General features: G+C 39.1%; 1 protein-coding gene and 1 long non-coding RNA gene across 2 annotated transcripts in view; both read right to left on the reverse strand.

Moving 5' to 3' along the window:
* The window catches only part of RCAN1 (regulator of calcineurin 1), a 37,363-nt gene extending 28,876 nt beyond the window's left edge, over positions 1 to 8,487 (reverse strand). The window contains exon 1 of the mRNA XM_039709536.1: positions 8,206 to 8,487. Coding sequence (XP_039565470.1) covers positions 8,206 to 8,472 — 267 coding nt within the window. The 5' untranslated portion in view covers positions 8,473 to 8,487. The remainder of the gene's footprint in view (positions 1 to 8,205) is intronic.
* LOC120502275 lies at positions 3,098 to 8,178 on the reverse strand. The gene is made up of 3 exons (XR_005627490.1): positions 6,480 to 8,178; positions 4,488 to 4,705; positions 3,098 to 3,369 (listed from the first exon to the last, which is right to left on the reverse strand). It is a non-coding gene; the product is annotated as an uncharacterized LOC120502275 (long non-coding RNA).
* Positions 8,488 to 15,852: the final 7,365 nt, after the last annotated feature.

Consider the following 15,852-nt stretch of genomic DNA (forward strand, 5'->3'; position numbering starts at 1 on the left):
TCCAACTTCTGCTAGAGAAATGCCTGGATGTGCCTTTTTCCCAGCAGGGGAGATAAAAAACATCACTGCAGAGCAGTGGGTAAGAACAGAATTCCACTCTGACAGCTTAGGAAGGAAGGCACAGATTAAGGAACAACCTCTCTGTGATGAATTCCTGCACTTCAGCTGCTCTGGGCAAGGTGAGGAGCTGAAAAAGCCTGAAAAACTTCCAAAAATGGGTTTATTGATACCTTATATAGATCCTAAGCCTTCCCCAAGGGGAGAACTGAAAAACTTCCAAAAATGGGTTTATTTTTACCTTATATAGATCCTAAGCCTTCCCCAAGGGGAGAACACCCCACTTTGGCAGCTCAGGAAGGAAGGCACAGCTTAAGGAACAACCTCTCCTGACACCACCTCCTGTGAAGAATTCCTGCACTTCAGCTGTTCTGGGCAAGGTGAGGAGCTGAAACACACCTGAAAAACTTCCAAAAATGGGTTTATTTATACTTTATATAGATCCTAAGCCTTCCCCAAGGGGAGAACACCCCACTGGTGTGGGAGGCTTGGCGGGGTCTGCTGATCTCACCTGCTCTGAGCTGATTTTCTGTGTGTTGCACAACCCCAGGCAGGAGCTGTTCATACTTTCCACTGCCTGCCCCTGCAGCTGCTTCATCCTGGAGCCTCAGGAAAATTCAAACCTTTCATCAGAGTTTCCATGAGCCAGGCAATGCTGGCTCCCAGCTGGATGGCAACTGGCCCAAGGGCCAATGAATCCTGCAAAGGAATGGCCACACACCCCAGGACTGGGCAAACACCCCAGCAATTCCCACTGATTCTCCCTCCACGAGTTCTGGTTGCCACCAGAAACTCTCTCATTATTTCACCTGCAAGAAATGGACATTTGAGTTCTTATTTCACCATCTTTTTCCATAGTAATGGACACTTCAGTTCTTATTTCATCATCTTTTCCAACAGTAACGGACATTTTAATTCTTATTTTCTATTCCCATACTAATGGACATTTGAATTCTTCTTTCATCTTCTTTTTCCACAGTAATGGACACTTTAGTTCTTATTTTCTTTTTCCACAGTAATGGACATTTCAGTTCTTATTTTGTCCTCTATTTCCACAGTAATGGACATATTCCTACTGCAGCTTTTAGGAATTATCAACAATTCTATACTAAAATAATCAGAGATGGGAGTTGTTCTTAGTGAATTTAATAATATTATCTCAGTTGTTGGGTTATCAGAAAGGTGGAGGATATTTTAACTACAAACCCACAGAAGTGTTTGTTTGACTATAAGGATTATGAATAGGGAAAAAATACAAACAGGAAAAAAAATCAATTTATTATAACAATACAGCCTGGCTCTTCTGGCACTTCAGCAGCTCAGCTTCCTACCTTCAGGAAAAAAAGGAACAATTCTCCTGCCTTTCAGGCAGTTCTTCTTGGAAAACAGCCTGAATTTTAAGAGGCCTCCACACAAACAGCCACTTGTTTTGAAATCAGGACCAAACCTCCAGGAAGTTTCCAGAATGGTTTTCAGTCCATGCAAGAAATTAAAGTGATTTTGGGTTACTTGGCTGCATCTAGAAGTAAAAAAACTTCAATTTATGGTTTTTTTAGGGTTATTTTTGCCAAGCTGTGGGATCCAGACATTTTCAATAAATCAGTGTATCAAAAAGCCCTGCAGTGCTGTACCAGAGGTGCTCTGTCAATTTTCCTGCTGCCTTTTTCATTTCACCAACACAAAGGAACTCAAATCCAGCCCCTGAGAGCTCAGTAACCAAGAGTTGTTTGCCAGCACCAAAATAACTCTAAAGAAAACCTCAAAAAGCAAAATCACACCCAGCTCTTCGCTTGTGAGCCTCTGAAAATCTGCCCAGGGAAGAGGGAAGTTACATTTTAATAAATGAAATTCACTGAGAATTGACAGCTCTGCTTTTGTGAGTGATCAATCAATGACTGCCATAATTAATGAAATTAATTCTGGTTATCTCTGGCAGTTAAAAATGCTGAGAGGAAGAGAGCAAAGGTTTAAAGCAGGTACTGCTGGATGATTCTGCTCCCATCTAAAGCTGGCAGAAGCTCACAGACTCCATTTAGGATATTGTCACATCCTAAATCCCTGTGCTTGGCAGCCACCACCTTGTTTGTAATATCAGCATTCCCAAACATTTTAGGACAATGACTTCCATAGTTTAATTACGCATCACACCCACAAAAAAAATTAAAAATTGTATTTTAGAGCTTGGTCCCAACTTCAGGTTCACTGAACACAGCCCATGTTTCAGCCACGTTTCCATATTTTATGAGGAAAAAAAGATCACCTGGCCAGAACAAGAGATAAAACCCCAATAAAAACTACCCCAAATGGCCACTGAGGAAAGTGCTCAAAGACCAGGAATAAATCCAGGAACTCAACCAAACCCAGCCAGCTCAGGGGTCCCTGCCCAGGGCTGGAGCTGGATCATCCTTGGGGCCCCTTCCAACCCAACCCATCCCAGGATTTTCTGTTTTCACACAGCAACAACCCCCAGGCTTCACTGGAATTTCTGGTTAACATCAATAGATGAATTTGCATCATTGTTTTATAATTATTTTCCTACTTTTCAGTTCTCCTGATCTTCAGTTACAACACCAAGTAATGTTACTTATTAATGATCAATATTATTTACAAATTTATAAACACTGCTTATTAAAACTCCTGAATTAACTACTTCAGCAACAAACTGTCAGAGAATAAAAACTTTGCTGCAGTAATTTAAGCCTGCTCTGCATGGGACAGTTCAGTCACTCCTGATATTAATAATTATTTCATAATTATTATGATGTTATTGAGGGGTGTTTGGGCTGTTTCAAGCCAGTCTCACCTCTAAACCACGACACTTATTTCCATATTTTTAATTAATGAATGGGACAATAATGCTGGGAACAAAGCTCCACTTGCTGCTACAAAAGGCAGAACCCAAGGAAATGGTGATCCCAGGGATGCCTCAGGTTGAGATTTTCTATTTTCACATTCTGTGCTGCTTTAGTGTGGGATTTAAAAATTTTATTAAAATTTATTTTAATAAATTATTATATTTTACTATTAAATTTCATATAGTATTACATTATAATATATAATGCATTCAATAACATCACAATAATTTATTACCAAATGATTATTTATTTAGTCTTTATTCTTTTAATAAATCCCTACTTTATTCTCCAAATCTGTCCAGCCTCTGTTCTAGGTCAGCCTTCCCAAGGGATTTCACCAACGTTTTCCTAAATTTCCCTTTTCTCCAAGAAAACAAAGTTATTAATCCTGGCCCAGCTCTGACCTCGTGTGGGATCTTCCTTCCAGACTCTGAGCTCAGGATTGGAGCACTGGATCCTAGGGAAGCAATTTTTGGTAAGAATTCCAACACTGAGGCTTCTCATGACAATTTTACAGCTCTGCTTGTCTACGTTTAGGTATTTTTAAGGCACCCAACAATCATCTTGTGCAGTGAGACTTATTTGAATATTTAAATAAAGATATAAATATTATATATTTCCATTTTATTTCTACATATAAAATTATTTGTATTGTTTGCTTGAAGCATTATCAGCCCACTTTGAGGTGGATTTTTATTATTTTAATATTTTAAATATTAAAATAATATTATGAAATAAATAAATAAAATAAATATTATTTTAATTATTTTAACAGAAATAATTCTTTTGGAGCCCTACAGAAGGTCCAAGTGTGATATAAACCTGAAGCTGCTCAAAATACTTCACTAAATACCTCCAGCAGTTGTATTGAAAACCTTTTCACAATGGAAGGTTTCCCATTGTCTTGTAATGGTTTTAGTGTTCAAAGTAAATCCAGATTATTGAGATGTGATTTTGAACCACACTCTTAACCCTGACCTTTATTTGGAAACCAGAAGCATTACAAACTATAAACACTGTCACAAAAAAAAAAAAAAAAGAAAGATTTTTTTGGCAGGGAAAGAATGAAAACCTTCAAAATATATGCAGGTGCCAATATTTAAGTTTTACATTCCCATTAGGGAGTATTTTGCCAAAACCAGAGCTGTGGTCAAAAAAATCTATAAATGTAAAACCACCTTTTTTTTTGGTAATCTACTTTTAAGTTTTTTTAATGTTATTTAAGAGGCTTAAAAAACGTGAAGTAAAAGGATTATGAGGCATGTGGCTGAGGCAGGAAAGATTACCAGAAAATGGAGATTATTTGTAAAGAAAGTTTTATAAATACTCCTGAGAAATCTGCTAAACTTCCTGCAAAGCACAAGGAATCCTTTAAATACTTAAAAAACCCCCAAATCCACCTCCTGATTATGCCAGGCAATTCAGAATGCCCAAAGCAAGGCTCCTTGAGCTGCTTTATTTCCAGCTGAGCTCACAAAAAGCTTCTCTGCACTGAAACCCCCCCAAGCTGGAGCAAAAGCAGAATTTGGGAGCTGGAATTCCCAGGATTCTGCTGCTCCTGGGCTGACAACTCACCTGGCCTTTATCTTCAAGCACAAACAGATTTAATTGATTTTTAATAGATAATTGCAGAGTGTTTCCAGCCAGGCCTGGGGGTTATGTGAGGACACAGACCCAGCTCCATGTCTGAGTGCACTTCCAGCAAGATGAATTTCTGGAATAATTCACTTTTCCACTGAAGTTTTCCCAGAGAAAAGCTGTTCCCATGACAGAACTGCCTGCTTTCAGTTTCTCTGTGAATATAAGTTGTTAATTGTGGAAAACTTGCTGCTATGTTCATTAATTTGCAAAAATTAGCAGATTAAGGTAATTATCACAGAATTATTAATGGTGGAAGTGACTTTCCCAGCAGAACCATTGTGGTAATAGAACAAAATATGGTCTAAAATATGGAAATAAGTTTAAAATATGGTTTTGAAACACCTAAAATGTCCCCAAGTGCCACATCCAAACACCTCTGGAACACTCCCAGAGACAGAGACTCCACCAGATCGAAATCTCAGAAATATTTTAAATGTTTTAAAATTAAGGGGAAATTGTCTCCATCAAAAATCTCTCCTGGTCCTAAACCCCAATGATTTTCTGAGGAATTAAATTCTTTGTATTTGTAGGAATTCTTTGTGCTCCTATTTTCCCAGCTGAGGGGTTCCCACAGTGAAGGGGAAATGGAAACTGGCTTTGGGGATTTTTTAAGGTTGGGATTAAATGTGTAAAATGGGATTTTTTGTTTATATTAAAGTTTCACAAACTGTGAGTTTTACAGTATTTTATTTTAATTAATTAAAAATGGAGCTGTATTTTTATAAGGGTTTTAAGGATAAATTGTTTAATTAAGAAATCATATTTAAATTATTTTTACTTTTAACTTAATAACTACTTGTGGTTTGTAATGTGAATTTTTTATTTAATTACACAATATTACTTATGAAGAAGGATTAGTTTCTATTTTAAAATTTTTATCTTGTTTTATATATATTATTATATTTTAAAGCTTTAAGTTTTCTACTATGTGTTACTGCACACTTCTATTTAAACTACACACTTGTAATTTTGGTTCTATTATTTAATTTTCTTCACAGTTTTAGATTAAATGCAGAGCTCTCTTGGTGCTCAGTGCCTGTCAGCACAGAAAGGCTGAAATTCTCAGGGTTCCAACAAGGCAGAAATGAAATTATTTCATTTTTCAGCCTTCCTGTGCCAGAATTGTGAAATTCCCAGGGAAGTGTGGCACATCCCTGGGGATGACAGGAGCCAGGGAATTGTTTTACCTGCTTGGATCTGCCAGCACAAATTCCACCAAAAACCCCTGAGTGTCCTCCACAGACAGAAAACAGCTCTTAAAAATGGAATATCACACAAAGAGGATGGAAAAGCACAAAAACCTAATTGGAAATTAGCTACTGATACATCTTCTTAAATAAATGAGTACACAGGAACACAGTTTTAAAAATAAAATCCATCTGGGTGTTGGATGAAGAATTACAATCCTTCAAGCACACAATCAACACTGAAGCTACCAAAAGCTGCAGATCCAATGTAAAAGATCAGAAAATCCAAATTTTTCCAAGGAAATTTACAACTTGAAGATCAGAAAAAGGGTTTTTTGTCTGTGGTAATTTCCTGTACTTCAATAAAAAGGAAAAATACAGACTTTAAAGGAATTCCTGAACTATGCTTTAGACAATTTGAGAGTGAGTGTTTAGGTAAATTTATGGGGTTTTTTTTTACTCTGAAAGATTTTGGGACTGGTGTTAAGAAACTGGTCATGAAGAATTTTTATTTCTTCTGAGAATAAACTGTCATTTAGCAGAACTAACAGGAAGGTCTGGTTTTAAGAGACTGATCACAAACCACTGAAAACTTCTGATTTCTCCACTGGGATTATCAACACCCCAACAAAAAACATGAAAAACTGAAAAGGAGGAAGAAGAGGAAAATTCAAGCAGCACAAATCATGATCTGGGAGGCACAGAACAGAAATAATTATCAGTGGCTGTCTTGTCTCACCTTTGATTGGATCAACCCTCCTCAAATAGGGCAATCCAGGATTACTGAGGGGAAAAAAAAATCCCATTTAACTGGAGAGAAAAGGTATTTTAGGAGTGTTACATCTGCTGGGACAAGCAGAGTGTTCAGACACAGCAAAATTCAGAGTATTTACAAACACTGAGGGTGGGGATCCCTTCATCAGCACCAAATTCCACCCCTGTGCTGCAGAAGTTGGAATTTTCTGGGCACATTCTACACCAAACCAAGGGAATTTTCTTAAAGTTCACTCCCTGACCAAGGGCAGACTTTTAAATTTACATTGGAGTATTTCTCAGACAGTGACATTTCAGTGTGCCCACGTCACCTCACACACCTGAGTGACAAAATTCCTGCATTCCCTTGGACACCAGAACACCAAATGCTCTGGAAAACTGGATACACCACGGAACAATGCAGTATTTTCCTCATTTTTAACAGAACTTTGTTTTTCTTCAATCATCCAAGTGCTGAGGGCACCTTTCACACCTCCAAAATCTGGGATACAGCCTTAGGGCCTCGTTCCACTTCCTCTCTCTGCACCTTCCTGACATTTGGCCAAAAAACAAATTAAAAACGTGGCCAGTCCATGTGTGCTCCTAAAAATGTCATTTATTTCCAGCTTTAAAGAGTTACCAGCTCTTGCCAGCTCTGTTACTTTATTAAATGAAGCTAAATTATGCATTTCAGTGCTGAAATTCAGTGACCATACAGCTAAACTGATTTTTCACCTATTAAAAGTCTGTGTGCACCTACCTTCCAAGGGCACCACCTGCATTTTATTTTAAAGTCTTGTATTATTTATAAAATTCAGACTTTTCTTCCCTCCTGAACACAGATATTTATTCAAGTTCAAGGCAGTTCTCCCATTTTTTTACCATAGAAATGTAATTTATGCAGGCTCTGTACATGTTGTCATCCATGGTGAAGACAACACAGCTATGAGGAGATGATGAAACTCAAATTCATTTGTTATTATTGCTTAATCTTTCTAGTCCATTCTGTTTAATTCAAATTTGTTTAAAAACTAAGCACCTCCTTCAGTACGAAAGGGTTTAACAGCAAAACCAATGACAAAAAAAACCAAAAAATAAAAACCAGAACATTGGGTGCACCAAACAAAACCTTAAGCACAAAGCTCAGGCTAGGGCGGTCCAGGGATATTTTAGTTCATTTCATTTCTGTTTCACGCACAGCTTCACCCTGGGCAACAAGTTCAGGAACAAAAGGAATGAAGCTAAAAGAGCTGTAGGTATTGAAAGCCCCACAATCATGGAATCACCGAGGTTTGGGCACCACAGAGTGCCAGCTGTGCCCCACGGGCACCTTGTCCCCAGCCCAGAGCACTCAGTGCCACCTGCAGGGGACACCTGCAGGGATGGGCACTGCCAAGCTCCCTGGGCAGCCCCTGCCAAGGCCTGAGCACCCTTTCCATGGGTAAATTCCTGCTGCTGGCCCAGCTGAGCCTGCCCTGGCCCAGCCTGAGGCCGTTCCCTCTGCTCCTGTCCCTGTTCCCTGGAGCGGAGCCCGGCTCCACCCTCGCAGCGGGCTCGGCTCATCCCCGCCTCGGGACGGGGCTCCGGCAGCACCGAGGGGGCGGGCGGGGACGCGCAGCCACAGCCTCGCCCCCTCATCCCCACCCCCGAGGGCTTTCCCCCTCTCTCCCCCGGCCCCGCACACCGCGCTCCCCTCACGGCTCCCGCCTCACCCGGCACGGGCCGTCCTGGAAGACGCGCGGGTCCAGGTTGCAGGCGATGGTGGCGGTGGGCAGGTCGCGCAGCGCCACCGCCTCCATCCCGCGGTCCACGAAGCTCCACTCCGCGTCCGCCTCCTCTTCTTCCTCCTCCTCCCCTTCCTCCTCGTCTTCCCCGGGCGGCAGCGGCTGCCGGAGCGGCGGCTCCTCCATGGCCGGAGCCGAGCGGAGGCGGCCGCGGCGACGTCGCTGAGGCGGCTTCTCCCACCCCCCGCCCGCCATCTTGTTTCCTTCGCCCCCGCCCCGCAGCAGCCAATCGGAAGCCGCCGCCGCGGCCCCCCGAGCCGTGTCAGCCAATCGGAAGCCGCCGCCGCCGCGGCAACAGGTGGCGCGTGAGGCGGCGTCCGCCATGTTGGGTGAGGGCGGCGCCGTGAGGGAGAGGCAGCGCTCCCACCCACAAAATAAACTGTATTTGTATAAAATATACTATATTTACCGTCTGTGCTGTGTATGTGGTATATATTGCGTATGTAATACACGTACACACTATATATAATGTTATAGATGAAAATTTACCATATAACATACCATATATATACCACATAATATAGATACACCCTGTAGTGTGTGTACTGTATTTATAGTATTTTTTGTATATTATATGTAATATAATATTTAAAAATATTCTGTGTATACTATGCTGTATGTCTATGTGGTGTATATCTAATATACAGTATGTAGTATATAAAAAGGTGCTTTATGTAACAATATACTGTTTGTGTATATGTGGGAATATAAATAACATGCAGTGCATATAATACATATAAAATGTGCTGCGTATAATAATATACTGTATGTATATATATTTATTTATATATAAATTACCATATATAATGCTATATTATTACTAGAGAGAGAAAAACATGAGCTCCATGTCCCATCCCTGGGAGTGTTCAAGGCCAGGATGGATGGCCTATAACATAAATATTAAATATTTACATAAAAATGCCACATGAATATGAAAATTCCTTGCTCTGAGACTTCGAATTCAGCTGAAAATTGCTGCTGTGTGTGTTGTAATTCTGTTATCTGCCTTAGGGACAAGCTGACCCTCCCTTGGTGTGCTTGGCTGGTTAACCTGGCCTAAGAGACCCAGATAAATATTTTATTATGTATTTATTATATTTTTAATATAATGTGCCTGTACCCATATAAAATATTTTCTATAATATTATGCTTCTATTTATTTTTATATCTACTTAGCACCACTTTCCAGGGGAAGGCCCAAGAATGAGCTTTGAAGGTCACAGAGTTTTTTAATGAAGTTATTGGGTTTTATGAAGTTATTCTTTTTTATTAAGTTATTTTATTAAGTTTTTTATTAAGTTATTGTATTGTTATTGAAATTTTTAATGCAGTTTTTAATGCATTTATTTTATGAAGTTATTTTTTCTGAAGTTATTGTGAGATTCATGCATCTCCAGACATCCCACCCCAATTTCTTCAGCCTCTCTAATGGGTTTGGAACCATTTAAGTCTTTTTTTCTGAGGGATAAACTAAATACAAGATGGTTTTGTGATCACTTGTGCTAAAATTTTCATCTTCTCAGATGCAGGCAAATGGTCTTTTAAAAGAAAAGTAACTTCTCTGAGCAAGCCCAGGTGTTTCATGCTAAATCCAGCCAAAATAAAGCCATTTTTAACCAAATTCTTTGATGCCAGAGCTGCTTCCTGACAGGGCTGGTGACTGAGGAGCAAACCTCTGGATTCTCTGCAGCTCCAAATTCCTGGAGGAATTCCACCTGAGGCATTTCCACCAAAAATCCGGTGAACATTTTCCACCTGAAATCTGCTGTTCCTCAGAATTCCAAATCCAGAATTCCAAATCCAAATTCCAAACCCCTGTCCCTGCAGCCTGGCATCTCCCTGGCAGGAAAACCACCGGGCAGAATTCCAAATCCAAATTCCAAATGCAGAATTCCAAATGCAGAATTCCAAACCTACAATTCCAAACCCCTGTCCCTGCAGCCTGGCATCTCCCTGGCAGGAAAACCACCGGGAAATATCCACTGGCACAAGGTGCCCATTGCAGTCCAGGTGGCAGAATTGAAGGGGGGAAAAACGTTATTAATTGTGTTTTATGTAATTAATTGAGGCTAAAGGTCAGCTGAGATCGTGCCCTGCAGGGCTCCAGGGCCAAAGGACCTCTCTGCCCTAAGAGCTTCAAAGTTTTAAGCATTCATTCAGCCGCAGACGTCAGAAAAAAAATATAAATAAATAAACCTGAATCTCCCTAATCTGCAGATTTAATTGTTCATCTTCTCTTTTTTCATAGGACGGGAACGCGACAGCCGCTTTTGACTGGAAGAGGTGGGGAAAAAGAGGAAAAAAAAGGATTTTCCCTGCAATGTTTGGGGCCAATTTGAGTGTAAGTGAGGGTGATTAACGCTAATGATTTACCCGCGGGAAAAGCGGAATTGCTGCCTGGAGCAGAGCCAGGGAAGCGTTCCCAGCACTGCCACCACCCTCTAGCGGTGTGAAACCTCGGGATTGCAGATTTTCCTGCAGGGATCTGCCTCCAAAATCCGCCTTGGCGAGGGAAATGTGCTGGCTGAAATAGAATGAAATGGAATTAAATTAAATAGAATAAAGTGAAATAAAATAAAATAAAATAAGAAATGAAATAAAATATAAAATGAAGTAAAATAAAATATAAAATGAAGTAAAATAAAATGAAATTCAATAGTGAAATTAAATAAAATATAAAATAAAATATAAAATGAAATTAAGTAAAATAAAAATATAAAATTAAATTAAATAAAATATTAAATATAAAATTAAATGAAATAAAACAAAAACTATAAAATGAAATAAAATAAAATATAAAATACAAAATGAAATTAAATAAAATAAAAATATAAAATACAAAATGAAATGAAATAAAAAAATAAAATGAAAGTAAATAAAGTGAAATAAAATATAAAATGACATGAAATAAAATAGAATATAAAATATAAAATGAAATAAAATAAAATAGAAAATTAAATAAAAAATTAAAATTAAATAAAAATATAAAATGAAATTAAATAAAAAATATAAAATGAAATAAAATAGAAAATGAAATAATTGGTTATCATTGAATGGAGAAAGAATAAACATCACAGAATCCCAGAATTCTCAAGGTGGGAAGAGACCTTTAAGATCACCCAGCAGCACCAAACCCTGTCCCCAAGGGCCACATCCCGACACCTCTGGGGCACTTCCAGGGCCAGTGCCAGGGACTCCAAACCTCCCTGTGCAGCTCATTCCAATGCCTGACCACTCTTCCCATGGAATTTTTTTCTAAAATCCAACCTGAGTCTCACTACAGACATTTTGCTTTGAAAATTCATGAGAAATTTTCAGCCAATGCAGCTGGAAAGAGTGAATGTAAATGGTGAATTCCTTGAATGCTGTTGATAAAAATACCAGCAAATATTAAAATAGTGATCTAGTAAAAAAAATATTAAATTGTCTACTAAAAATAAAAGAAAACAACAAAAAAAGAAACCTGTGTTGTTTTAAGATGAACATTTTCCTTGAGGAGAGGTTTGGACCAAGTGTGAAGCCACTTTTAGCAGCTTTAAGAGAACAAAAAAAAAAAAACCAAACCACTCCTGAGATGTTTTCAGGGCTGGATCTGCTTAGCTGAGCAAAAAGAATAGTGAGGAGAGGCTCCAGCTAAACGTGGAGCTCTGGAGGGTTTTGGTCACAGAACAAGAACAAATGGCCCCAGTGATTAAGCAGATTTAATCAAGAAATAAAACATCTTTAACAACATTTAGCATCAGAATAAACTGTTAAACGAGGCTGGGGATTTCCTTTATGGCTGTTTTGTTTTGGAGGGCACCTGCTTTGCTCAAATGAGGTTAAATTAAAGTGTTGGGATTTTGGGTACTTTGTAAACTCCCTTCAAGCGCCTGGATTGTGTTGGAGAGGCTCAGACCTGTGTGTGGGAGACTTAGGGGGGGGATCAAGCTGAGAGAAATCAGCCCAGAGGGGCTGCTTGGCACAGGAAAAGCTCCTCAAAAAGGTAAATGGGAGACTTTGTGAACAGGATTTTTGGTGAAATATGCCGGCACCTGAGGCTGTCAGGAGGGTGCAGCAAAGAGGAGGCAAAGCCCTCTGGGCAACCTGTGAAGGAGCCACTGACTGGAAAGGTCAAACTGCATTGGGAAAAGCAGGAGTTGGATTGGAAAAGCAGATCATGGAATGGTTAGGGTTGGAAAGGACCCTAAAATTCATCCAGATCCATGGCAGGGACACCTCCCGCTGTGCCAGGCTGCTCCAGCCTGGCCCCTAGCCCCAAACCTAATCCCAGTCCCAGTCCTAACCCCAATCCCAATCTCAACCCCAACCCCTCCCAAACCCAACTCCAACCCCAATTCCAATCCCAGTCCCAATCCCAATCCCAATCCCAACCCCAATCCCAACCCCAACCTCAATCCCAGTGCCAGTCCCAATCCCAATCCCAATCTCAACCCCAACCCATCCCAAACCCAACTCCAACCCCAATTCCAATCCTAGTCCCAGTCCCAATCCCAACCCCAGTCCCAGTTCCCATCCCAGTCCCAATCCCAGTCCCTTCCCTGCTGCTCCCAGGCCAGGGTTGGAGATCAGAACCCCCAGAGCTGCTCCCAGTCCCTGCTCCTGTCTGGGATTGTCCCAAAGCAGGAGCAGCCCCTGGCGCTGGGACTTGTGGGACTCCCTGAGCTCCTTTCTAATGAAAGATGGAAATAAAACTCCGTGAAAGAAAACCAGCACAGCAGAGTTCAGAGTTTTATGGCAGAGATCTGCCTCAAAAAAATCTGTGTATTGCAAGGGAAATGTAGCTGTCTGAAATGAAAATGAAGTGAAATAAATAAAATAAAATCACATATTAAAATGAAATTAAATAAAATAAGGTAAAATATAAAAATAAAATAATAAAGTAAAATAAAATAAATAAAATAAAATAAAATAAAATAAAATAAAATAAAATAAAATAAATATTGGAAATAAATAGAGAACTTTTAGTGAAAGATGGAAATGAAATGCTGTTTAACGAATTCAGCACAGTGGAGTGCAGAGTCTTATGGCATGGATCTGCCTCAAAAAATTCATGTTTCACAAGGGAAATGTAGCTGGCTGAAATAAAACAAAATATTGAAACGAAATTAAATTAAATTAATGAAGTAAAATATTGGTTATAAATAAATGGAGAACTTCCAGTGAAAGATGGAAATGAAATGCTATTTAACAAATTCAGCACAGTGGAGTTCAGAGTTTTATGACATGCATCTGCCTCAAAAAATCCACATTTTGCAACATAGCTGGCTGAAATAAAATGAAATTAAATAAAACATGAAATAAAATAATAAATTAAAATTTAGAATAAAATAAAATATTACAAATAAAATAAAATATTAAAAATAAAATAAAATAGTAAAATAATAAAAGAAAGTAAAGTAAAATAAAATAATAAAAATTAAATTAAAATAAATTAAAATAAAATAAATTTGCAAGAGGTCAGTAAAAGGCCGTTTCAGGAAAGCAGCAGAGTGCAGTTCGGTTTTTGCTGCTCTGGTTTCCTCGGGAGGCTGGGAAGGTGCTGCGGCTGCCGGGGGCGCAGAGCTCCTGTCCCGGTGCCCTGCCGGGCGCTGTCCCTTTGCTTTCAGCACAATCTCCTCCCTCCCAGCTCTGCCCCGGTAAATCGGCTCCTAAATAAGGCAGGGAATAAAATATCAGGGTGGTAAAAGCTGCTTTAGTTTTTTGGTTTAGTTTTTCATTTATTTCACAGCAATCAGTAACAGCCCCGGTTACTGATTTACAGCAGGGCTCGGTCACGAGCTGCGGGACAAACGGGTTTGTCAGGCAGAGCTGCTGAGAGGAAATAATCAAATAAATGTCACGACATTTCAATAAAACCTCTGTCAGAGCTGTTGGAGAAAGGGGAGGGCTGGGGTCCTGATCCTGGGAAAGGAAAAGTCATCGAAAAGGAAGGTAAAGGCAAGAAAAGGAGGGGAAATGGAAAAGTAGGAGATGAAAAAGGAAGAAAATAAATATTTAAAAGAAAAAGAGGAAAAATAAAAATAAAGGAAAAGAAAAAGAAAGAGAATGAAGGAGAGGGAGAGAGAAAGAGAGAGGAGCAAGAGAAAAAGAAAAGGGAAAGGAAAGGAAAGGAAAGGAAAGGAAAGGAAAGGAAAGGAAAGGAAAGGAAAGGAAAGGAAAGGAAAGGAAAGGAAAGGAAAGGAAAGGAAAGGCAAAAGCCGAAGAAAAAGAGAAAGGAAGGGAAAGGAAAAGAAAAAGAGAAGGACAAAAGGAGAAACAGAAGAAAAAAAAAGAAAAAGAAGAGGAAGAAAGAAACAAAAATAAAGAAAAAGAGAGACAAAAAAGAAACAGAAAAAGAACATTTAAAAGGAAAAAAGAAAAAAGAAAAAAAAAAAGCCCGAGAAAAAGAGAAAGGAAAGGAAAGGAAAAGCAAAAGAGAAGGACAAAAGAAGGAGAAACAGAAGAAAAAAAGAGAAAAAGAAGAGGAAGAAAGAAACAAAAATAAAGAAAAAGAGAGACAAAAAAGAAACAGAAAAAGAACATTTAAAAGGAAAAAAGAAAAAAGAAAAAAAGAAAAAAAGGAAAGGAAGAACTAAAAAGGAAAGGATTGTGGCATAACCTGCATAAAAATAAAATAAAATGGTCATTATGAATAAGACAAATTCTCATTGCACCTCTTGATTGCATGTCACGTACTTCTACATCAGCAACTCGAATATTTCTATTGCTGCTTTAAAATATTCCAGCTTTTATTCCCAAAATCCATAATTATCACAAATTCCCTGAGGTGGGAAGAGCTCTTCAGGAGGATCCAGCCCTGCTATCACCCCAGCATCACCCCTGAACCTCAATAATTTCTTTAAAATATATATTAAACTTAAAAGTTCCATGAGTTTGAAAGAAGTCTTCTTTGAAAGAAGAATTAGATCAAAAGCCAAGATCAAGTGGCAGTGGTTCAGAATGGGGGTGAAATTAAAAGCTGTGAAAGGTGAAATTAAATTTAAAACAAGAATATTAAAAAAAATTAACTGTGATTAGGGGTTATATTCCGAGGAACAGGCACAATAAGCCAGGAAACATTTGAAATAAAAATTTTTTGTAGTAGGAGTTAAAATAAGAGTTCAAGACAATCTGAACACTTTATTTAAAGTGAAGAAAATCTCTAGGAGCTTCCAGAAGCTTGGAGTTGTTTCCAGGCTGCCAGTAAAATGCTCTGCTGGATCTAATCAATTAATTAATTAATTCGCTAACGAATTTTGTGGAGCACTGCAAGAAAAGCAGCGTTTATAACCCAGAAAACTGGACGTGATTTCATTAATTCCGAGTGTGAACTCCTGGACACCGGGCAGTTTTATTTGCAGTTTTATTTTAAGGGCTCGTTTCCATTTGCCAGGAGCTCGTGAAATCCAGCTGAGGTCGGAGTGGTTTTCCACACTCCGAATTCCAGGAGCAGGGAAGGAGGAGGAGGAGGAGGAGGATGAAGAGAAGGCAATAATGAAATCACAGCTCCTCGATGAGCCTGGCAAAGGCTCTCAGCTTTAAACACCCGAGCAAGGAGGGATTTGGAATTGGGGAATCCCTAAGGCAGGAGGA

Source organism: Passer montanus, unplaced genomic scaffold (genome assembly GCF_014805655.1).
Source record: "Passer montanus isolate IOZ18808 unplaced genomic scaffold, ASM1480565v1 scaffold213, whole genome shotgun sequence".
Lineage (NCBI taxonomy): Eukaryota > Metazoa > Chordata > Aves > Passeriformes > Passeridae > Passer > Passer montanus.